At 48.4% G+C, this 24,505-nt stretch overlaps 1 protein-coding gene across 1 annotated transcript in view; it reads left to right on the forward strand.

The window, feature by feature from the left end:
- TPX2 (TPX2 microtubule nucleation factor) overlaps positions 1 to 16,136 on the forward strand; it is a 60,264-nt gene extending 44,128 nt beyond the window's left edge. The window contains exons 9-18 of the mRNA XM_056844926.1: positions 2,037 to 2,194; positions 4,427 to 4,598; positions 6,240 to 6,375; positions 7,149 to 7,365; positions 7,659 to 7,763; positions 8,793 to 8,969; positions 10,078 to 10,224; positions 11,195 to 11,306; positions 14,161 to 14,327; positions 16,020 to 16,136. Coding sequence (XP_056700904.1) covers positions 2,037 to 2,194; positions 4,427 to 4,598; positions 6,240 to 6,375; positions 7,149 to 7,365; positions 7,659 to 7,763; positions 8,793 to 8,969; positions 10,078 to 10,224; positions 11,195 to 11,306; positions 14,161 to 14,327; positions 16,020 to 16,130 — 1,502 coding nt within the window. The 3' untranslated portion in view covers positions 16,131 to 16,136. The remainder of the gene's footprint in view (positions 1 to 2,036; positions 2,195 to 4,426; positions 4,599 to 6,239; positions 6,376 to 7,148; positions 7,366 to 7,658; positions 7,764 to 8,792; positions 8,970 to 10,077; positions 10,225 to 11,194; positions 11,307 to 14,160; positions 14,328 to 16,019) is intronic.
- Positions 16,137 to 24,505: the final 8,369 nt, after the last annotated feature.

Below are 24,505 nucleotides of genomic sequence, written 5' to 3' on the forward strand. Positions count from 1 at the left end.
GGCACAGCCATAGTTCGGTTGGATTTGATAGCGCGCAGATGGGACTGGCAAAACGCTTTTTCTCCCTAGAATTTGAGGACATCCAATGAAGTTGATGGGCAGTAGATTCGGGAGAGACAAAAGGAAATACTTCTTTTACATAGGGTGTGATTAGAAAGGGGAATTTGCTGCCAGAGGATGTATTGATAGCCACGGGCATAGACAGATTTAGCAGGATTAGACAGATTTGTGGAAGAGAGGTGTATCGGTGGCTACTAGCCATGGTGACTCAAGGGAACCTTCACGTTCAGAGGCAGGAAACCTTTGATGGCCAGTGTCAGGAGGCAACACCAGGGGAATAGGGCATCGATGCCCTGTTGTTTGCCCTCCAGAGGCACTGATTGGCCACTGTGTGAGACAGGATGCTGGACTGGTCTGATCCAGCAGGGCTCTTCTGATGCTCTTCTGAAGGCCTCGGCCTCTGTGCCCTGGTGTTGGACCTGCAGAGGAACTGGTTGGCCACTGTGGAGACAGGATTCTGGACCAGATGAACCGCTGGTCTGATCCAGCAGGGCTGCTCTTGTGTTCTTTCTACCGAGTGTAAGCTCTAGCCTTGCGGCAAACCATAAATAGATTCCAGCAGACGGCAAATCCACGAAAGCAGTTTTATTGGTTATCATCGACAGGTTTCAGAAGCCATATTCAGAAGAACACTAATAGGGGGCGAAAGGCAAGGGGGATAGCATATATGGAGAAGCAAAAGGAGATAAGGGGCACTTGGCGATTCCCACACTATGAGAATCTATGAAGACTAAACACGGGGCACAGACTGGCCTTGGACAGAACAACACAACAGCACCTGGAGGCAGCTCAATCACACTACCGCATACCATCCTCCTGGCATGCTCCTGACACAGAGGGCCTTATGTCATGGCCAAGGCAAGACTGCAGTGGGCAACTTCTGTGTGCGGTTAAGATGGCCAAGTCTGCTCCACAAGGGAGGGATCTCCAACCTTGTTAGATCTGTGGCTGCTTTTGGAAATTGCATCCTAATACTACCAGGCAATGGCATTGTCAGTCTAATTCGGTCCTTCCTGCCCTGCATTTTAATTGTTGTTCTTGTTTCTGTTTTTATGTTTCTGTATAGGTATTTTAGCTTGGCTATAATTGTTTTATTGATGTGTTTTTTGTCTGCTTTATTTATGTAGTAACATGCTAACATCCAGCTTTCTATCACAACATCCATATATTTTTATATTGTTTTATCTGTTGTGAGCTGCCCTGAGCCCGGCTTTGGCCAAGAGAAGAGTGGGATATAAGACTAAAGATAAATAAATATCAAAAACAAGTTGAAAAACATCTTTATAATAATGTCCCAACTCTCTGAATTAAAGCAGAATTCTCAAACTAATAATACTCAAGGCAGCATTGTTTCCTTTGGCTGGATACTATTCCAATATTTTATAAATAGGAGTTTTTGGTTGGTTTTAATGATTTTTTAAAAAGATGTGTTTTGATTTGTTTTCAATTTGTTAGCGACCTCAGTGGCCCTAATGGGGGCAAAAAGGCCAGGATATAAATTTTGTAAATAAAAAAATAATAATGTATTAGGGGCCATTTTACTTGGATCAGGTGGGCAGGGAGTGCTTTAGCTAGAGAAGAAGAAGAGTTGGGTTTTATACCCCACTTTTCTCTACCTTTAAGGAGTCTCAGTGCAGCTTAAAAATCATCTTCCCTTCCCCTCCCCACAACAGGCACCCTGTAAGGTAGGTGGGGCTGAGAGTTCTGAGAGAACTGTGACTAGCCCAAGGTGGCCCACCAGGCGTAATGTGTGGGGAAACCAACCCAGTTCACCAGATTAGAGTCTGCCGCTTATCTGGAGGAGTGGGGAATCAAACCTGGTTCTCCAGATCAGACTCCACCGCTCTTAACCACTACACTTCGTTGGAGATCAAGCTGCCTTCCAGGCCTGTAACAGTTATGTCCTGGGATGTTTCCTGTGGAGGGGTCCATGGCTTCTTCCTACTAAATCGAGGCCCTCTTCTCTTTCCCCTCAGGGCAACCTGTGAAGAAGATGGTGACCCACCTAACCAAGCCAGTGGACTTTCACTTCAGTACAGACGACAGGATTAAACAGCACGGCGAAAGCCAGCCGGGGACAGAGTACAAGGAGGTGGATTTTGCAGCTGTCCTGAGGAAACACCCGCCGTCTCCGGTGAGAGGGAAGAGGGTGCAAAAATTTATGATGAGGACATCTTTCCTTCCTTTTATCCCTTAGAAGCTCCTTGATCCATTGATCTTGAGCAGCATATATCTAGTGTTTGAGGGATATAAGGACTGAAACAAATCTTGCCACTGACAATGTAGCCTTGGGATCCCTATCGCTTAGTAGAAAAGGCATTATGTCAGACACAGAGGCATTAGATTTGTATGTTAAAAGGGGGAAAATATAATGTCATCGAAGTTCCTCGTAAAAGCAGCATTCCAAAAGGGCATGAGCTAGTGAATCGATAGAGCCAGAAGAGCAAGGACAGGTCCTGTCTGGATATGGTATATTCAGAATTCTGCCCTGCATAACCATAGAGGGGTTAGCATTCAATCTAGCTAAACAGAAGGCTCTAGAAAGACGAGGAGTTGTCAAATAATATGTATAAGCAGGCAAACCACATGGTGGTGGTATTCCGAAGAACTGGCATGAACAAACACGTGCTGTTATAATCAAGCCCTTTAATGCACTTTTTAATTTTGGTGAAAGCTTCAGTTTCCCCAAGATCTAATAACATATCCTGCGAGAAGCCCAACAATGACAGTTTCTCATCTAAGATTTTTTGCCATGAGGATTTAAAAGGGTCGTGCTTCAGAGAAGCTAGGAACCCCTCAGTGCTAAAGCACAGTTTAAGATGCAGTTTAAAGGCGGCCAACCATTCCCTAGCTTTGGTGACATTTGGCCAAACTCGGAACGAAGAGTAACGCCAGCAACACATTGAGGGGCATTTAGGAGTTTTCGTAAGAACTGAAGCAATGGACGATCTATAGATTCATTGACAGCTGTTACCCAGATGGCAACACCAAAGAGAATAATTGGGGTAATTTTTAGATTAAAAACCTGAATAGCCCCTGGAATATATTTGCCACCTTTGGTGTGGAAAAAGTTGACAATAGCACCAACCCCAGGTTTAATTTTGTTGGACACTGCTTTTTGATGGGCATTCCAATTCAGGTTATGGGGAAAAAGAATGCCAAGGTAAACAAACTCTTTGACTTGGTCGATGAGGACATCTGGTATGAGAACGTTCAGCTGTTGGCTGTTGCTACCTGGAGGGGCATAGCAGGAAGACTTGCAAGCAGCAAATCTTGCTCAGAAAATGCCAGGTAGATAGATCCAGGTAAGGGTGGCAGGTACTCTTGAGAATTCCCAAGGCAGCCCATTTTGACATACGTTTGTCCTCCAGTGCTGATCCCTTAACAGATGATCTTTTTAAAAAAAATCCCTCTGAACCATGCTATGATGTATGTGCCATGAATCCTCCAATTAAAAAAAAAGCAGAATTTGTCTATGGTTTCTTTACCACACTAACCTGCTTTGCCAGTGGTGGTGGTACTTTAATGGCTGGCCCCCATGGCAGTAACAAACAGTGAAGGTAGGTCATAAGACTGTAAGAAAGACTCTGCTGGATCAGACCCAGGCCCATCAAGTGCAGCAGTCTGTTCACACAGTGGCCAACCAGGTGCCTCTAGGAAGTCCACAAACAAGACGACTGCAGCAGCATTCTTCTGCCTGTGTTCCACAGCACCTAAGTTAATAGGCATAAGACCATAAGAAAGGCCCTGCTGGATCAGACCAAGGTACGTCAAGTCCAGCTGACTGTTCACATAGTGGCCAACCAGATGCCTCTAGGAAGCCCACAAACAAGACGACTGCAGCAGCATTGTCCTGCCCATGTTCCACAGCATCTAATACAATAGGCATGCTCCTCTGATAACAGGAGAGAATGGGTATTCATCATGGCAAGTATCCATTTTGACTAGTAGCCATGGATAGCCCCATCCTCCATAAACACAGTGAGTGCGTACTTGGGGTTTGGGGAACTTCTTAAGTATACAGGAAAATATTTCTTTGGCTAACTTACAAAAAAGAGAAGCCCCTTAAACAGCTGGATGGGGACTGAGCATGCTGCAAGAGGTACAGAACACCAAAAGGTGTTGAGCAGCTGCCCAGGTCTGAGGGCTTTCCTGGTTGTATATCTGCCTCTTCCAGGCCCTGTCATCTTTTCTTAATTTAAAAAAAAAACTCATTGAGGGATGGAGGGGTGGGGATGAATAGTCCTGCCGACAAAGTATTGAAGCTGGAATAGAAGAGCTTCCTGAGCAGTTCAGAAAGGTGAGCTGTTTCATGTTGCGAAGCCGGCCAACTTGCTGTTAAGAGACCAACCTTGTCTGCTTGCAGGCCCGCGTGGCAAAGGGGGGCACGGTCCCAAAGCCCTTCAATCTGTCTCAGGGCAAGAAACGGAAGCACGAAGCGACTGCCCCCGAGTTTGTGTCTTTGGCTCAGCAGATTGAGAAGTTCCAGAGAAGCACCCCCTCTCGCTACCATCTGCGAAGCAGGAAAGTGGAGGAAGGTGAGGTTTTGGGGGGCGGGATGCTGGGAGTCTCTCTGTGGCTACAGAGTGGAGAATTTTGCAGTCTTCCAATCCACGGTGCAATTGCCCACTGTCTTAACTGTATGGTTCATTTTTATCCTGCCCTTCCTTCAGGGCAGTGCACCTGATTTCTTCTTTTCTGTTTTATCCTTTCAACACCCCTGTGAGGTAGGCTATTCTGAGAGAGAGTCACTGGCCCAAGAGAAAGGGAAGGAGGTTGTAAGCCGGTTTGATTCTCCTTTAAAAAGATAGAGAAAATTGGCATATAAAAACCATAGAATCATAGAGTTGGGACCACCAGGGCCATCTAGTCCAACCCCCTGCACAATGCAGGAAATTCACAACTACCTCCCCCCCCCCACACAGACACCCAGTGACCACTACTCCATGCCCAGAAGATGGCCAAGATGCCCTCCCTCTCATGATCTCCCTAATGTAATAGAATCAGCATTGCTGACAGATGGCCATCTAGCCTCTGCTTAAAAACCTCCAGGGAAGGAGAGCTCACCTCCCGAGGAAGCCTGTTCCACTGAGGAACCGCTCCAACTGTTAGAAAGTTCTTCCTAATGTCTAGAAGGAAACTCTTCTTTTGAGAGTCAGAGCTGTCATATAGAGAAAGGTGCCGAGTTGTTTTCTGTTGCCCCAGAAGGTCAGACCAGAACCAGCGGGTTGAAATTAAATCAAAAGAGTTTCCATCTAGATATTAGGAAGAATTTTCTAACGGTTAGAGCGGTTCCAGCAGCAGAGGATAGGGCTCGCAATAATGGGGTTAAATTGCGGGTGGGAAGGTACCGGCTGGATATTAGGAAAACAATTTTTTACAATAAGAGTAGTTCAACAGTGTAATCAGCTACCCAGGTAGGTGGTGAGCTCCCCATCACTGGCAGTCTTTAGGCAGAGGCTGGACAAGCACTTGTCAGGGATGCTCTAGGTTGGTCCTGCATTGAGCAGGGGGTTGGACTAGATGGCCTATATGGCCCCTTCCACCTCTTATGATTCAATGATGGCCCAGCCTAGCTCCATCTCGTCAGATCCAGGAAGCTAAGCAGGGCAGGCCATGGTCAGTACTTGGATGGGAGACCTGCAAGGAAGTCCAGGGTTGCAACGCAGAGGTGGGCAATGGCAAACCACCCCCAAACGTCTCTCACCTTGAAAACCCTACGGGGTCACGACAAGTCAGCTGCGACTTGACAGCACTTTCTACCACCAAAGCTTTTTAGCTGGTGTGGGTTCTTCCTTTGCGGGCATGCAGACCACCTCAACGCTGCTTCTGCAGTTCGTATGCATTAAGGATTCACATGTGCTGTAGTGGTTAAGAGCTATGGTTAAGAGGGGTGGTTTGGAGCGGTGGATTCTGATGTGGAGAACCAGGTTTGATTCTTCACTCCATGAGCAGCAGAGGCTAATCTGGTGAATTGGATTGGTTTCCCTACTCCTGCACACGAAGGCAGCTGGGTGACCTTGGGCCAGTCACAGTTCTCTCAGCCCCACCCACCTCACTGGGTGTCTGTTGTGGGGAAGGGAAGGTCATTGAAGGCTGGTTTGAGTCTCCCTTAAGAGGTAAAGGAAGTCGGCATATAAAAACCAACTCTTCTTCTCCCCCACCCCCCTTCTGTGCAGCACCTCCAAGAAGGCCCCTGAAGGCCAAGCTGACCAACCCCAAAACTCCCCGCCTGGAAACCAAGAGTCGCTTGAGGCCCGTCACCTGTAAGAGCGCGGCGGAGCTGGAGGCCGAGGAGCTCGCGGCCCTCCAACAGTGAGTGGGGCTTCTGGCCTGTGTCTTCGGCCGGCGGGGGGAGGTCAGCTAGGCTGGACTTTGCACACAGCGCTATCTGTTTGTAGCATGATGTGTTGGCTTTAGATCTGCCTACTTCTGCTTTGGTTACAGGAAATAGAAAGAAGGCCAATGTTGCAAAATAGGTAGAAAGGTTTTTTTATCACTCAGAATAAAAATTCCCTGCACGTTTCCCCCTATGGGCTTCCTCAGGGGAATCTGTACTTCTTGCAGCCGTCCTTCAAATAAGCCAAAAGTGTGTATCAAGTTGCTAATGAAAGGACCTTACTATATACTAGTATCTAGTCAAGGCAGTATCTTTCTAATTTAAATTCTCAGTAATAAAAAAATCTTTTTACCTGTTTTGCACTATTGGCCTTGGCCTTATTTATATTTCCTGTTACTGGTGCAGCCCTTCTGTTTCTTTCTGAGGGCAAGGAACAGGCTAGCAGGGTGAGAAAACATTTGTTGAGCCTCGAGCGCACCCACCCACCCCGACTCATTTGTGCTGGCATGTTCGATTTGCGGCAGATTTCTGCACTATTCTGGCAGGAGAGCAGCACAGATCCCTGCTGGATCAGACCCATCCAGTCCAGCATCCTGCCTCACACAGTGGCCAACCAGTTCCTTTGGGTGGCGTAGAGGCCAAGGCCTTCCCCTGAGTATCGCTGCGTTGTATCATGCGTCGGAAGGCAACTTTTTCCTTCTTAGGATTGGGGGGAGGAAATCTGACTGTCTGCTTAATCGCTGAACAGGTATAAATTCAAAGCTCAGGAGCTCAACCCCCGGATCTTGGAGGCCGGGCCCATCTTGCCCAAGAAACCTCCGGTGAAAGAGTCCACCAAACCCATTGGATTCGACCTGGAGATTGAAAAGCGGATTCAGGAGCGCGAGAGCAAGAAGCCGCAGGAGAAGGAGCACTTTGAGTTTCATTCCAGGCCGTGCCCAGCCAGAATCCTGGAGGAAGTTGTGGTAACCCTGGAAGCTTTTTGCCTGTCTGGAGAGGAAGCGGGTTTAAATCAGGGCTGGCTCGAATGTGATTTGGGCAGCTTGAAATTTAAAAAAAATCTCTGTATTGGGGGTGCAATGGAAGAAAAAGATAAGCAGCGTTGCACAAACTATTAGAGGTTCCTTAGGAAATCACTGGAGGATTTTCAAAGTTCTAGGGCATGTTGATTTAATGTGACTTAATTCTTCAAGTAGCATCATGGTATGTACTCAGAGTCCTCTGATAATCTGGTGTGCTTGTTGCTTTATTCCCGCAGGGCGTACCAGAGAAAAAGCCACTGCCAATTACAGTTCCCAAGTCCCCAGCGTTTGCACTCAAGAACAGGGTTGGTGCCCTGGCTAGAGAAGAGGAGAAGGAGAAGGTAATTGCTCTTCTGGGCTGCAGCAACTGGTCGCATCACGGTTGCGTTGCTGGAGGTAGTCAGGGTGTTGTGGGGCAGAGCGACGGGGCTTCCGGTTAAAGGAAGTCTCCATCTAACTCTTGTCTCCACCTTCCCAGTTGTGTTGATGGCAAGCCAGAGATTTTGGTCCAGAACTGCAGAGTGTGCGCAGACACACCTGCATGCTCTCGGCAGAGTGACTGAGTCACCTGAGCTGGAGTTTGGAGGTTCTGCAGGATGCCTCAGGAGTTAATGTTTAGGATCTGGAGTTTGGCACCTCTGGCCTCCCCAGAGGAAAGAAACAGCTGCACAGTTCTCTGCAAGCCTGGTGGGGGGACCTTGGGCCCGACACACACAGCCTACCCTACCTTATAGTTAGATCATGATGGGTAGCTGTGTTAGTCTGTCTATAGCAGTAGAAAAGAGCAAAAGTCCAGTAGCACCTTAAAGACTGACAACATTTCTGGCAGGGTACAGAAGAAGAAGAAGAGTTGATTTTTATATGCTGACTTTCTCTACCTCTCAAGGCAGAATCAAACTGGCTTACAGTCACCTTCCCTTCCCCTCCCCACAATAGACACCCAGTGAAGTAGGAGGGGTTGAGAGTGTGACTAGCCCAAGGTCACCCAGCAGGCTTCATGCGGAGGAGCGGGGAAACCAATCCAATTCACCAGATTAGCCCCCGCCACTCATGTTGAGGAGTGGAAAATCAAACCTGGTTCTCCAGATCAGAGTCCACCGCTCCAAACCACCGCTCTGAACCATTACACCATGCTGGCTAATACCCCGCCAGGAATTTTGTTAGTCTAAACTGTAACTAGACTCTTGCTGTTTTCTACTGCTACCTTATAGGGTTGTCGTGAGAATAAAACGGAGAAGGGGAGAATATTGTAAGCCACTTTGGAGTACCCACTGGGGAGAAGAGTGGAGTATAAATGAAGTAAATTTTTAAAAATAGATTTTCAGGAGAGGCTGTGTTTCCTCAATGTTTCCCATCACTGTCTCTTGCAGGAAGAGGAAGTGGTCCCTGTGATCAAAGCCAAACCCATGCCTCACTTTGGAGTACCCTTCAAGCCCAAAGCTCCTGAGATAAGGCAGGTGGAAATGTGCCCGTTTTCCTTTGACTCCCGGGACAAAGAGAGGCTGCTCCAGAAAGAGAAGAAGATCGAAGAGCTTCAGAAAGAAGAGGTAAAAGTGGGCGGCAGCTCCGTCTTGGATTGGAGGGGGGGCACCTTGCTGGGGTAAGCGGGATGACGGGGCCAACTTCTGGAAACAGGTGGCTCTTCACGCAGTCCCACAATGCAAAGGGCCACGATAACGTGGGGACTGGCTGGGACAGCGTGTCTTTGCCGTTGGCACTGCTGCTTGACATTACTTGCATTTTTTAGCCAAGCTTCTAAAAACGACCCTGTTTTTTAACTCTGTATTTTAAGTTTATTTTATAATAACAGCAACAACAAAATAAAAATGCAACAACAGTAGGTTAAACATCGTCGAGATATGTTTTAATACTTGGTTCCAACTAGAAGAAGTTGGCCATAACTAGAAGAAGTGGCTGGGTTTTGCAGCTTCCTGGTGTCAGGCTGGTGATCCAAAATGGGTTTTTTTTGGCAAGCCGTCCAAATACCCAGGATCCTTCACATTTAGACCAAATGTATGCCCACTTGGCCATCTGTCAGCAATGCTGATTCTATGACCTTAGGCAGATGATGAGAGGGAGGGCATCTTGGCCATCTTCTGGGCATGGAGTAGGGGTCACTGGGTGTGTGTGTTGGGGGGCGGTAGTTGTCAGTCTTGTATCTTAAGTAAAGGTTGGACTAATGAAAACCGCTGCGTGTAAGCCAGGTTGTGATCATGGAAGGTTCTCCTAGACTCAGGCTGGGAGGGATCATAGACCTGCTGGTTGTCTCTCTCCATCCCCTCCTTCTCTAGCACAAGGTAGTGCTTGGAGAGTCTCACTAAGACAGGAGGAGAAGACTGAGGGGGGAATATGATAACCATCTTCAAGTCCTGCATTGTGCAGGGGGTTGGACTAGATTACCCTGGTGGTCCCAACTCTATGATTCTAAGCCAGCTGCGTGACCTTGGGCTAGTCACACTCTCTCAGACCCACCTACCTCACAAAGTGTCTGTTGTGGAGAACGGAAGGAGACTAAGCCGGTTTGATTCTTCCTTAAGTGGTAGAGAAAGTCGGCATATGAAAATCAACTCTTCATACATCTTTAACTTGTAACCAGGCTTGAAGCCTTCGGCGCCACTTAGCCCTGCATGTGTCTTTCTTCCCTCCCCTCGGCAGGTGCCTAAGTTCAAAGCCCACCCCGTACCTCAGTTTGACCACGTCAGCTTGCCAGAGAAGAAGGTGAAGAGCCCAACCAAGCTGGAGCCTTTCCAGCTGCAGATTGACCGGCGAGGGGCCGTGAAGCAGGAGCTGTGGCAGCAGCAGGTGAGAGGGCCTGTCTCGGGGTGCCCTCGGAGGCCCCCTGGGACCCTTTGTGGCTTCTGGGGAGGGGGGTCCAGGCCAGCTTGCTACAGGCCATGACGTCCAGCACAGGGCTGATCCCAAGCAACTATGCTCAAGACAGACCAAGAAAGGGATCTTGGGGTGGTCGTGGATCGCTCAATCCGGTGTGCAGCTGCTGTGATAAAGGCAAATTTTGTGCTGGCCATACTTAGACGAGGAATAATAAAACTGCTGCTATCATACTGTAAAGGTAAAGGTCCCCTGTGCAAGCACCGGATCATTCCTGACCCATGGGGTGATGTCACATCCCGACGTTTACTAGGCAGACTATGAAAGAGATAAAATTGTACATCTATAAAAAACTACTCAATAGTTCATCATCATCATTACCTTTATTAGGCATTTACATCAGCATACAATAAACAGAGTTGTGAAAACGGTTAAAAAAGGTTACATTAAAATAACATTACTTAGAAGTACGAACAAACTGCTCGCGAATCCTTTGTGCAGACTGGAGAAAACTAGCTACTTGTTGGGTGACAGAGGGGTTTCTATCAGATAAAAGGTACATCACCAACTGCTGATCTGAGAGACTGATCACTGGGCAGTAGGGGTTTAATATAGGTATTCCTCGGCCTCATGTAAAGCTGGCAGTACAACAGCATGTGGGTTAAGTGTTCAGGATCCCCAGTCTTACATGGACAATACCTATCAATAAAAGGGATTTACTCAATAGTAAAGTTACTATATTTACCATCTCAAGTCTGTCAGTATCTATTATTCAACTCAAATGTTCCCTATAATTGCAGCGCGCAGCAGAAGTGGGGATTTAAGCACAGATCAGTGAGGCTGGGAGTGCTTGTCCGGAGGTCCTCGACCTCGCCGCCCTGTGTCCCCGGGGGCCTCTTATTTGCATCCCTCACTCTTTCTTCCCTTTCTCCCCTCCAAGCAGATCAAGGAGGAGCTGAAGCAGCAGAAGGAGGCGTCCTCATTCAAGGCTCAGCCCAGCTCCGTGCTCCGCCAGGAGCCCTTCGTGCCCAAGAAGGAGAGCAAACCTCTTTCAGGTGAGGGGCTGGCGAGCTCGGCTGGCCCAGTGACAGCCGAGCCCCCCACGGTGTTCTTCCTGTGCGCCGGCAGGTGCCTTGCGCGAGAGCCCCTTGGTGTGTCGTCATTGACAGGCAGCATCTGTGCCTCGGAGGAGAGACGGAATCCCTCGCCGGCCCTCGGGGTTGTTGATTGAGTACTGAGTTAGGGCGAGGAGGAGCTGCGATCTGGGCAGCAGCTGCCAGCTTCACCCGCCTCTCTGCTCCTCGAAGGCTTGACCGAGGGCCGCTGCTGAAAGATCTGGTTTGGGATGATCTTTGCCAAGCTGAGCCTCCACCGAAGCACTTGGCAGGCCTTGGAGCCCTCTTCAGTCTCACGTTTTTACCCTGCCCTTCCTCCAAGGGTTTTGGGGCATCAACCAAGGTTTTCCCGGCCACCGTGGTTATCCTGACAACAGCCCTGGGAGGGAGGGAGGCTTGATTGACAGAGCCTACTGGCCCAGGATCACCCAATTAACAAACTTCATGGCTGAGTGGGAATTGGAACCCAGGTCTCTTGAGTCTTAGTTTGACGTTAGAAACCAGGAGTGTCAAACTCATTTGTTACGAGGGCCAGATATGACATAGATGTCTCTTGGTTGGGCCAGGCCATGTGTCCTATGCAATTTAAGGCCAGATACCAGGTATCTACCCATCCACTGGATGGTACATTAGGTCAGATTAATAATTTGCAACGGTGGTTGCTTAGAACAAAAAATTTATTTTAGGGACTTGGAGTTCTGTGTCCCGCAATCACAAGGCACCCACAATCTCCAATATGTACTAAATCTTGGAATAAGTTCTGAAAAACCAAACACGGACACCTTCTAGAACCCTCGTTCAAGATCTGCAGCTAGTATTGAGTACATGTGTGCGTGTAAAGTGCTGTCAAGTCACAGCTGGCATGCCAACCCTGTAGGGCAGGGTCCCCAACCCAGGCACCCGCTAAAGGTTTTTACAAAATGGGTGTGACCAGGTGGAGTTCTTCCCAGCAGAACCTCTGATTGGCCACTGGAGATCTGATTGGCTGTGCAGATCGAAATAGAGTGGTTTCAGCAGCAGCAGGAGCTGCTACCAGAGTTGGTTTTATTCTCAGGATGTGGTGATGGCCGCCATCTTGGAAGGCTTTAAGAAGGAAGTGGACATGTTCACGGAAGAGAGGGCTATCCATGGCTGCTAGTCAAAATGGATACTGGTCATGATGTATACCTATTCTCTCCAGGATCAGAGGAGTAGGCCTATTATATGAGATGCTTGTGGGCTTCCTAGAGGCACCTGATGGCTTTTGTGTTGTGACAGCAGGTAGACTTCCCCTGACTATGGAAGATCCACTGATTTAGCAATTTGTAATAATCTCTTTTTCTTTCTGTAAAATGTATTAGGACAGCCAGGGAATAGCTTGTTGCTGGGCAGAATATCCCTGTATGTCTGTGTGCTAGGGAAGTGGGTTAAGAGTCATGGAGAGTCAGAGTGAACTATAAACATTGATAGGAGAAACTAGATAGAACTGAACTGTCTAAGTATGGCCAGCACAGAATTTGCCTTTATCACAGCAGCTGCACACCGGATTGAGCGATCCACGACCACCCCAAGATCCCTTTCTTGGTCTGTCTTGAGCATAGTTGCTTGGGATCAGCCCTGTGCTGGACGTCATGGCCTGTAGCAAGCTGGCCTGGACCCCCCTCCCCAGAAGCCACAAAGGGTCCCAGGGGGCCTCCGAGGGCACCCCGAGCCAGGCCCTCTCACCTCCTGCTGCCACAGCTCCTGCTTCATGGCCTCTATGTCTGGAGTGCTATCAGCCTACCCTGAATGTTGATGGGTTGTCATATCTTGAATTTGGATAAATATCCCTTCCTCAGTATGATCGGAGCTCAGAAATTTCTGCCCATTAGGGCCTCTGAGTCAGCAGCTGCAAGTAAACTGTTTTCTTGAAATATTGATCTCAGGTCTCTCTCTCCCCCCACGAACCCCCGTTTGCCGTATCAGTGTGAAAAGACTGCTGGTCTTGATGGACCTTGGTCTGATCCAGCAGGGCCTTCTTATGTTTTCACTCTTCTTTTTCCTACTGTATTTTAAAAAATTACTCCTCTTGTCCCCTGCGCTTGGGTTTCTTCTGTGGTGGCCGTTTTGTGGTTATGCCCACTCTGTGTCAGAACTCCAAAGGTGCCCACAGGCTCAAAAAGGTTGGGGAGCCTGCTGTCAGGTTTTCAAGGCAAGAGACGAGCAGAGGTGGCTTGCCCTGGCCTGCCTCTACAGCTAGTATGAAGGACAGGCCACTCAATTTCTCTGTGCGCGGGAGAGGGCCGCGGCTTAGTGGCAGAACATCTGCTTGGCATGCAGAAGGTCCCAGGTTCAATCCCCGGCATCTCCAGTTAAAGGGACTAGGCAAGGAGGTGATGTGAAAGACCTCCACCTGAGACCCTGGAGAGCTGCTACTGGTCTGAGTAGATAATACTGACTTTGATGGAGCAGTGGTCTGAGTCAGTATAAGGCAGCTTAATGTCTGTGGCCGTGACTTACAGATGTTTGGTGTGGTGGGGCTGTGGCTCAGTGGTAGAGCATCTGCTTGGCATGCAGAAGGTCCCAGGTTCAATCCCCAGCATCTCCAGTTAAAGGGACCAGGCAAGTAGGTTGTATGAAAGACCCCTGCCTGAGACCCTGGAGAGCTGCTACTGGTCTGAGTAGATAGTACTGACTTTGATGGACCAAGTAGAAGGCAGCTTCATGTGTTCAGAGCTGCACAAGGGTGTGATTTGCACGGCAGCGGCAGCATCTCACTGCACCGGTGGTGTCTCCCCTCTCTTTTTAAACTCAGAGGTGCTTTCTGGTTCTGCAGTTCCCGAGAGTTTTGAGCTGGCCACGGAGAGGCGGGCCCGAGAGCGTCAGGAGTTTGAGAAGTTGCTGGAGAGCGCCGAGGCCGAGAAGGCCCGGGTCCAAGAGGAGGCCAGGCGCATTGAAGAGGAGCAAGAGAGAGAGAGGCTGGCCAGGCTCAGGGAAGAGCTGGTAAGTAAAGCCCGTCACATTGTCCAAGATAGGAGGCAGGGCCCGTTCTCTGGCCAAGCCACCGCTGGGGTGGCACAGCAGTGAGGAGACCCCCTTCCAGCCACCGTCGGCGCAGAAGGTGACCGGCATCCTTTCAGGGGCGTGGGCCCAGCGAGCAGCGGCGGCTTACTTAGGGGGACCAAATACTTCCAGCTGGCCCCGGCAATGAGTTGCAGGCCTGAGATAGCAACATGTAGCTAAAAAAGCAAATTGGATCTTGGGCTGCATCAGCAGAAGTATAGTGTCCAGATCACGCGGAGTGATGGTATCACTTTACTCTGCTCTGGTTAGGCCTCACCTAGAGTACTGTGTTCAGTTTTGGGCACCACAATTTAAGGAAGATGTAGACAAGATGGAACATGTCCAGAGGAGGGCAACAAAGACGGTAAGGGGTCTGCAGACCAAGTCCTATGAGAAAAGGTTGAAGGAGCTGGGTATGTTTAGCCTGAAGAGGAGAAGACTGAGTGGGGATATGATAACCATCTTCAGGTACTTGAAGGGCTGTCATAGAGAGGATGGTGCTGAGTTGTTTTCTGTTGCTCCAGAAGGTCGGCCCAGAAATTAAATCAAAAGAGTTTCTATCTAGACATTAGGAAGAATTTTCTAACAGTTAGAGCAGTTCCTCAGTGGAACAGGCTTCCTCGGGAGATGGTGAGCTCTTCTTTCCTGGAGGTTTTTAAGCAGCGGCTAGATGGCCATCTGTCAGCAATGCTGATTCTGTGACCTTAGGCAGTTCATGAGAAAGAGGGCATCTTGGCCCTCTTCTGGGCATGGAGTAGGGGTCACTGGGGGTGTTGGTAGTTGGTAGTTGTGAATTTCCTGCATTGTGCAGGGGGTTGGACTAGATGACCTTGTTGGTCCCTTCCAACTTTATGATTCTATAATTCTGTTATCTCATCGATTAAATTGCAACCAAAGAGTTTCCAGCTAAACATTAGGAAGTACCTCTTGACGGCTGAAGCAGTTCCTCAATGGAACAGGCTTCCTCGGGAGGTAGCGGGCTCTCCTTCCCTGGATGTTTAAAGCAGAGGCTAGATGGCCACCTGTCAGCAAGGCTTATTCTGTGAACTTAGGCAGCTCATAAGAGGGAGGGCAGGAAGGGTTGAGTCAGTGTTTGGCTCTTGTGGCCCTTTCTTACATGCCCAGAGTAATGCTGATCGCCACTTTGGGGTGAGGAAGCAATTTTCCTCCAGACCAGATTGGCCAGGGATCCTGTGGAGGTTTTTTGCCTTCCTCTGGGCATAGAACAGGAGTCAGTGTGGGAGGGGGTGAATTTCCTGCATTGTGAGGGGTTTGGACTAGACAATCCTTGAGGTGCCTTCCAGCTCTGTTTCTATGTCAATGTTTCTGTCTCAGTGTCCCGCTTTGGCACAGTGCAGGCTGATACCTACTAGACTTGGGGTGAACGTATCACCATCCTGTATCCTCAACCAATTGCAGTCTTTTTGCTGGGGCCCAGAGTGGGAGCAGAGTCAGTGCTGGAAAGGGGGTGGGCTTGGGGGAGGCAGCCACCCTCAGCTCGCTCCTTCGCAGACCCTCCCTCTCCTGCCTCAGTCTTGTTTTAATGGGGGGGAGTGTTGACCAGACTTTTCCTTGCCTAAACACCTGACCTGTGACAGCTAGGATCTCTCTTTCTCACTTCCTCCTTCCCAGGTGCACAAAGCCAACCCGATCCGCAGGTACCAGAATGTGGAGGTCAAGCGTAGCGATCAGCCCCTGACGGTGCCAAAGTCCCCCAACTTTTCGGACCGATTTCGGTGCTGATGACTGACCACCTGGAGTTTTGCCGGCACAAAAGAAAGCGGGATGTTTCCCTCTAGCCTTTCAGTTGCTTCTCAACTGGGGACTTTTCAGACTCTGTTTTTCTTAAACTGCCATTTGGTTTTTCTTTGTAGCTTAAATTCCTGGCCCAGGACTAGACTGGACAATGACCTGACCATTGCGACTTTTTGTTTGTTTTAGAGGGGGTTAATCGGAAAAGGATTGAGCCAGGGTTTGTTTTTTTTAAGTAGCGGACATCCCTAAACTATTGCATACTTAACCTAAATAAAACCTTAACCAGTGGAAGCAAATTTCTCTTTGCCGCTTGAAAGGAGTGGGTGTTGCCTCCGCTTTCCGAAGTCTTGAAACATATTTCTCCTCCCCAACCCCCCCTTGTTTTGCAACTGACAAACAGAGCGTTTATTTTGCGCCTCTTAATTCTTGTGGACCTTGGGGCGGCCTTCGTTTTTATATCCTGATTGCTTGGTCTAGTTAAGTGAGTGTGATATAAATAAATTTAAACAGTGTTGCATAAATTAAATCAGCTTCTCTGCATTTGTTATCTTTTGTTGGGCAGAATTTTGCGATGAATTTTGCGATGAATTTCCTTCAATTTCCCACTCAGGTATACCAAGTCAGGCACATGTAGAAGAAGAAGAGTTGGTTTTTATATGCGACCTGGGTGACCTTGGGCTAGTCACACTCTCTCAGCCTCACCTACCTCACAGAGAGCCTGTTGGGAGGGGAGGGGAAGGGAAGGTGATTGTAGGCTGGTTTGATTCTGCCTTAAGTGGTAGAGAAAGTCAGAATATAAAAACCAACTCATATTCTTTTGTTTTTTTTAAGTTGCTTCTCATTCTACCAAAAGGATCCCTGTGGTGCAGCGTGGTAAACTGCAGCCAAAAGTTCTACTCACAACAATCCCGCCGGAAGTCGGTTTCAGGCAGCCGGCTCAAGGTCGACTCAGCCTTCCATCTTTATGAGGTCGGTAAAATGAATACCCAGCTTGCTGGGGGTACAGTGTAGACGACTGGAGAAGGCAGGGGCAAACCACCCCGTAAAACAGAATCGTCTGCCTAGTAAGCGTCATGATGTAACATCACCCCACAGGTCAGTAATGACCCAGTGCTTTCACAGGGGGACTGCCTTTACCTATTTCTACAAAAGGGGTGAGTAGCCCCCTGCCGCACGAGTCTTGCCGGATTGAGGTATGCACCTGCTGCATTCCAACCATAATCTCACCTTACAACCGTCTGCGACGATGAGCTGAGGACTGACACACTGACTTGCATTTGGACGAAGTTGCCTTATTCAGAGGCAGACCCTTCCCCTCCATCCCGCATCGGATGGTCATCTCTGGCAGCAGCTTTCCCTGCAGTCTTGAGCAGTCTTTCCTGCCACCTGCTGCGAAGTAGGTTAGGCTGTGAGCGTGTGACTCGTTCAATATCACCCAGCAAGGTTCGGCAGCAGAGTGGAGGATTCCAATCCGGATCTCCTAGTTCCAAGTCTGACCCCCTAACCCAGGGGTGTCAAACTCAATTGTTACAAGGGCTGGATACAACATAAATGTCATTTGGTCAGGCCGGGCCATGCCTCGCCAGCCCAGGATTCTCTCCAGGATCAGAGGAGCATGTCTATTATATTAGGTGCCCTGGAATTCAGGCAGGATAATGCTGCTGCAGTTGTCTTGCTTGAGGGCTTCCTAGAAGCACCTGGTTGGCTGCTGTGTGAACAGACTGCTGGACTTGATGGACCTCCCCGGCATCTCCAGTTAAAGCAGTGGTTCCCAACCTTTTTTTGACCAGGGACCACTAGGATTTTTTTGTTCGGTGCAGGGACCCCAAGGTTCAAAATAAAAATTCTGAGAATTTGAAAATAAACTTTAATCATAACTGTTAGTTAAACATTAAGCTTAGAATATTTGAATATATATTTTTATAATAGAGAACTTTTAATTGAAAATATTAATTTATTATGGGTTTATAAGTTTGTTTCGCGGACCTTAATTTAGTTCTCATGGACCCCTGGGGGTCCACGGACCCCTGGTTGGGAACCAGTGAGTTAAAGGGACTAGGCAAGTAGGTGATGTGAAAGACCTCTGCTTGAAACCCAGTAGACAATACTGACTTCGATGGACCAAGGGTCTGATTCAGTAGAAGGCATGTGTTTACATGACCTTGGTCTGATCCAGAAGGGCTTTTCTTACGCTCATGTTATCTCTAGTATCAGAGGAGCATGCCTGTTATTTATATGAGGTGCTGTGGAACACAGGCAGGCCAATGCAGCTGCAGTAGTCTTGTTTGTGGGCTTCCTAGAGGCACCTGGTTGGCCACTGTGAACAGACTGCTGGACTTGACGGGCCTTGGCCTGATCCAGCAGGGCCTTTGTTATGTTCTCATGTATTGGCTACTCAGACTGGCAGCAGCTCTCCAGGGTCTTGTGCTGAGGTCTTTCTCAACACCTACTGCCTGGTCCTTTCAAACGGGAGATTCTGGGGATTGAACCTGGGACCTTCTGCATGCCAAGCAGATGCTCTGCCACTGAGCCACAGCCCCTTCCATGCCACTGACGCAGGAACCTCTCTCCACAGGGGAAGGCTCCTTAGCACCACGGCTAGCAGAAGGGCTTCAGGGGATCCAGCCCAACGTGGGGAGGGGCGGAGGGGATTTCTGGTGAGCAGGAGGCAAATCAGCGTGCCCCCCTCCCCGAGAGTTATAGCTCAGCAGGCAGGCCTGAGTCTCCCTCGGCTCTGGCGAGCGCCCAGGCTCCTGTCCCGGGAAAGCTGGCCAGGATTCAAGCACGCCGGTTTCCCTGGCGACGCTGCGTCACAGTCCCAAGTAGGACACCCTTTAACCTTTCCGTTCTTTTCCAGAAGCCTGAGAAAGCCGGCAGGGCAGCCAGGCCTCGTCCCCCTCCTGGGGGAAACTCGATCCCTCAGCTAAATCGAGTGGCTCAGCAGGACGGGGCGGGGGGCTTCAGACCCCGGGCCCTACCTGAATCCTGGCCATGTCTCCGTAACCCGAGCCTCAAGACAGCGGGGTGATGCAGTCAACAGCTCCTCAACAACTTTAATCAGTGCCTGGACTTCCCCCAGTGCCTGGACTTCCCCCAGTGGGGGGGGGGGGCTAGTTAGGGACATGTTTTGATAATTATGGAAGATGGAGAAAAGACCCAGCTGTCCCAGCTCTGCCTCCCCAGACCTGGAAAGCAACATTTTTGTAGAGCCAATACAACGGCTGGAATTTCTGCAATTTCACCAGTGTGGCATAGTGGTTAGAACAAGGGTGTCAAACATAAGGTCCACGGGCTGGATCCAGCCCCTTGAGAGCTCTTAGCTGGCCCGCGAGCCAGCCCCGCCCCCCGATAAGAACCTAAGAAAGGCCCTGCTGGATCAGACCATCAAGTGCAGCAGTCTTTATGCCAAATAAAAGTGTGATTTCATTTGATTTGAAGCGCAGCAGTCTGTTCACACAGTGACTGACCGGGTGCCTCCAGGAAGCCCACGAACAAGACGACTGCAGCAGCATTTATCCTGCCTGCATTCCAATGCACCTCATATAATAGGCATGCTCCTCTGATCCTGGAGAGAACAGGGATGCATCATGACTAGTACCCATTTTGACTAGAAGCCACGGATAGCCCTCTCCTCCATGAACATGTCTGCTCCCCTCTTAAAGCTTTCCAAGCTGGCATCCATCACCACATCCTGGGGCAAGGAGTTCCACAACTTAACTATGGGGGTTACCGCACTTGTATTCCCAGCAATGTATTAAGAGTTTGAAAACGTTATAAGAAATATTGTTCACACTTTGTTTGGCCCCTTTAGCTGTGAAGACGTCTTCCAACCATTTATTAGCCGTGGTATCCAAAAACCCTTTTAAAGCGATGTTTTTTATAACATTTTCAAACTCTTAATGCATCGCTGGGAATACAAAGTGCGGTAACCCCCTACATGTTGTGTGAAGAAATGCTTCCTTTGATCTAGTTTGAATCTCTCACCCTCTAGCTTCAGCAGATGACCCCGCGTTCTAGTATTAGAACTTGGGAACTGATTGGTTTTCCTTCCATTGTGTAAAAACATTTATCCCTCTCTTTTTCAGTGGTGAAAGGTAAAGGTAGTCCCGTGTGCAAGCACCAGGTCCTTACTGACCCATAGGGTGACGTCACATCATGACGTTTACTAGACAGACAGTTTATGGGGTAGTTTGCCATTGCCTTCCCCAGTCATCCACACTTTATCTCCAGCAAGCTGGGTACTTTTTTAATGACTTGAGCCTAATGTCAAAGCCAGTATGGTGCAGTGATTAAGAGCAGCAGACTCTAATCTGGAGAACTGGGTTCGATTCCCCACTCCTCCACATGAAGCCAACTGGGTGATCTTGGGCTAGTCACACTCTCTCAGCCTCACCTCACAGAGTGTCTGTTGTGGGGAGAGGAAGGGAAGATGATTGTAAGCTGCTTTGAGACTCCTTAAAGGTAGAGAAAAGTGGGGTGTAAAAACCAACAGCATGGTGTAGTGGTTAAGCACGGTGGAATCTAATCTGGAGAACCGGGTTCGATTCCCCATTCCTCTACATGAGCGGTGGACGCTAATCTGGTGAACTGGATTTGTTTCCCTGTTCCTCCACAGAAGCCAGCTGGGTGTCCTTAGGCTAGTCACACTCTCTCAGCCCCACCTACCTCACAGGGTGTCTGTTTTAGGGAGGGGAAGGGAAGGTGATTGTTAGCTGCTTTGTTTCTTCCTTAAGTGGTAGAGAAAGTCAGCATATAAAAACCAAGATGTTTTGCAAGATGTTTCGCATGTGTGTGTTAAGTGCTGTCCAATCGCTTCCAACTCCTGGCGACCCTATGAATCGGTGTCCTCCAAAACATCCTACCTTTAACAGCCTTTTCAGGTCTTGCAAACTGAGGGCCGTGGCTTCCTTTGTAGAGTCCATCCATCTCTTGTTGGGTCTTCCTCTTTTCCTGCTGCCTTCCACTTTTCCTAGCATGATTGTCTTTTCCAGTGACAGATGTTTTGTGAGCCTCACTAATTCCAACTACAAACACAGAGCCCAGGAGCCATATAGCAGCTTCACATGATCTGATTTTTATTTATGAATATGCGGTGGGGGAGTCGAGCATGCCCCCCCACGAGCCATCACAACAGCCCTGGCAGCAACCTTCCAGTGCTTTTCAAACAGCTAGCTATAAAAAGTCAAGCTGTCTTTTTTATTATTATTATTATTGGCTACTGGCTCAATCTTCCTCTTTAATTTCCTATCATATTTCGTGGGGGTGGGGGGTAGGTCTGTGACTTTTTGGTAGTTTGGACCACATTTAGAAGACTGCCCTGTTACAGCTCAAGACACTTTGACTGATGCATCTCCTGCTGTGAGGGCAGAAAGGGAATTTACTACCCCTCTGAAGACCGAGTAGGAAACTTCCATTACCCCTCCCCACACACACGCAGCATGCCTGCTAAAGCAAATGGACTCAGACTTTGTCTCAGTGTGAACGCATGAAGCTGCTGTAAACTGAATCAGCCCCTTGGTCCATCGAAGTCAGTATTGTCTACTCAGACCGGCAGTTGCTCTCCAGGGTCTCAGGTGGAGGTCTTTCACAGCACCTTCTGTAGAGGAATGCCGCCCAGCCTCCGCTGGGCAGGGCCTCTTTCAAGGTTGGCCGAGAGCGAGTTCCCAAACAAAACACCAAGCCCAGGAGTTCTCCCATTGCTCAGCGGGTAGCTGTCACCAGCCCCTATGCAAATGGTTAGCTCCGGCAGAGGATAGGGGCAGCCTCTGCCGGCTAGTTCCAAATTAAAGCACAGCGCATCTCCTGCAAGGTAGGATGCCCAGCAGGCGAGGATTATGCTAACAAAAGGTTTTAAGCCTTGGTAGGTGGTCACACAAACAAGAAAGGCACTTCGGATTTAGCCTTGGGACCCACACAGTCAAAGACACACCAATATAGTTTAAAGATTTATTTTAAGGTTTGTGCTCGTTACAGAAGGAAAATTTGTGAAGCATTTAAAGCACAAAAATAACAAAGCTTAGTATATCTAGCTACACAGTCAAGTTCTTAGGTTCAAACGTTTGGCAAAGTTTAAGGCAAGATTTCAAGAGGTTTTGTTACAAATTACCAGTTTCTTCAAAGGTTCATGCATCTTGGTTTTCAGCATGCAAGTTTCCAGAGTCAATCAGAAAAGAGTTCCCCCTAAAAGGGCAAAATCAAAATGAGTTGTGATGAAGTCAGGCATGGACCCGCCATAGCCATAACTTTCATGATTTCTGTACGGACGAGGTCTACTTTTATCTTCGCATTCTCAGTAAAGTGGGCTCTAATACGCCAATAAGAATACAAAGAGAGCCATAAACCTATAATTGATTGATGTGTCACTCTTGCCCCCATATCACGTCAGGATGACCAAGGCATTCTTGATTCTGCAGCAATCAAAACACCTGGAGATCCTCAAGGCGGAGATAAGGAGAGCAAGGCCGACAGATTTGTTACTAGGGTAACTAACGACCTTCAATTAGGGAGGAAGGGAGGTGGAATTGCCTGCATCTGGCATGCTCTGCCCCTTCCTTCAAATCACATTCTTCAAAACGAAAGTGCGTTCTCACGGCTGTAAATTGCTGAGTGAACCATTTGCCTCTCTTAGGCCTCCTGAGTTTGATAGCAAGTCATTCATCGGCGTGGCTTCTGTGCAGTCCCACATGGGTACTGCGCATGCGCAGGCCAGCCGCGGAGAATTTATGCTGGAAAGCTCTAGAATGTTCGAGCCGCTCGTGCCCCCTCCCCGTCCGAGGCTCTTTGCTCCCAAGCGATCATGTGATAGGGGAGGGGCGAGCGGCCATCCCTCCAGTTTTTTCTTCGCCGCCGCGTGAGTAAGAACGATTTTTTGGTACGCTCTTGATTTTGTGTCGTCATATGGATGATATGATGGCTCTATTTAAAAAGTTCTTCGTGTAGCTACAAGATGTCGCAGTTAGATGAGCACGAGGAATGCGTTTATTGTTTGGGGGAAGCTCATATCGCGGCAGCATCAAGGCTCATATCTTACAGCAAAGGCTGTTACCATATATGGAACGAGAAATGCCTGATGTTCAAGCTGGTTTCAGAAAAGGAAGAGGCACTAGAGATCATATTGCAAATATACGCTGGTTACTGGAGCGTACGAGAGAATTTCAGAAGAAAATCAGCTTGTGTTTCATAGATTACAGCAAAGCTTTTGACTGTGTGGATCATGAAAAGCTATGGCTGGTTTTAAAGGAAATGGGTGTGCCACTACATCTGATTGTTTTGATGCGCAACCTGTACTCTGGACAAGAGGCCACAGTTAGAACAGAATATGGAGAAACGGAATGGTTTCCAATTGGCAAAGGTGTCAGACAAGGATGTATTTTATCTCCCTATCTCTTCAATCTATATGCAGAACATATAATTAGGAAAGCAGGATTAGATTTAGATGAAGGTGGAGTGAAAATTGGAGGGAGGAACATTAATAATTTGAGATATGCTGATGACACTACATTATTGGCAGAAAATAGTGAAGATTTGAAACAACTACTGCTGAAAGTTAAAAGAGAAAGTGCCAAAGCAGGACTGCAGCTGAACATCAAGAAAACAAAAGTAATGACTACAGGAGAATTACACAACTTTAAGGTTGACAATGAGGAAATTGAAATTGTTCAAGACTTTCTATTCCTTGGCTCCACCATCAACCAAAAGGGAGACTGCAGCCAAGAAATTAGAAGGAGATTGAGAGTGGGAAGGGCAGCCATGAAGGAGCTAGAAAAGATTTTGAAGTGTAAGGATGTGACTCTGGCCACCAAGATTAGATTAATTCATGCCATCATATTCCCTATTACTATGTATGGGTGTGAAAGCTGGACAATGAAGAAAGCTGATAGGAAGAAAATAGATTCCTTTGAAATGTGGTGTTGGAGGAAAGTGTTGCGGATTCCGTGGACTGCCAAAAAAACAAATCAGTGGGTTATAGATCAAATCAAGCCTGAACTGACCCTAGAAGCTAAAATGACTAAACTGAGGCTGTCGTATTTTGGTCACGTCATGAGACGACAAGAGTCACTGGAAAAGACCGTCATGATAGGAAAAGTTGAGGGCAGCAGGAAAAATGGAAGACCCAACAAGAGATGGATTGACTCAATAAAGGAAGCCACAGCCTTCAATTTGCAAGATCTGAGCAAGGCTGTCAAAGATAGGACATTTTGGAGGACTTTCATTCATAGGGTCGCCATGAGTCGGAAGCGACTTGACGGCACTTAACACACACACACACACATATCACGGCGTCCTGCAGGCATTGCAGGGCGCTCACTCATCGTTCCTGCCAGGACAAAGCCCTTAAGCTCAAGGCTTATTTATATGAGCAA

The sequence above is a fragment of the Euleptes europaea genome, chromosome 2, assembly GCF_029931775.1.
Source record: "Euleptes europaea isolate rEulEur1 chromosome 2, rEulEur1.hap1, whole genome shotgun sequence".
Lineage (NCBI taxonomy): Eukaryota > Metazoa > Chordata > Lepidosauria > Squamata > Sphaerodactylidae > Euleptes > Euleptes europaea.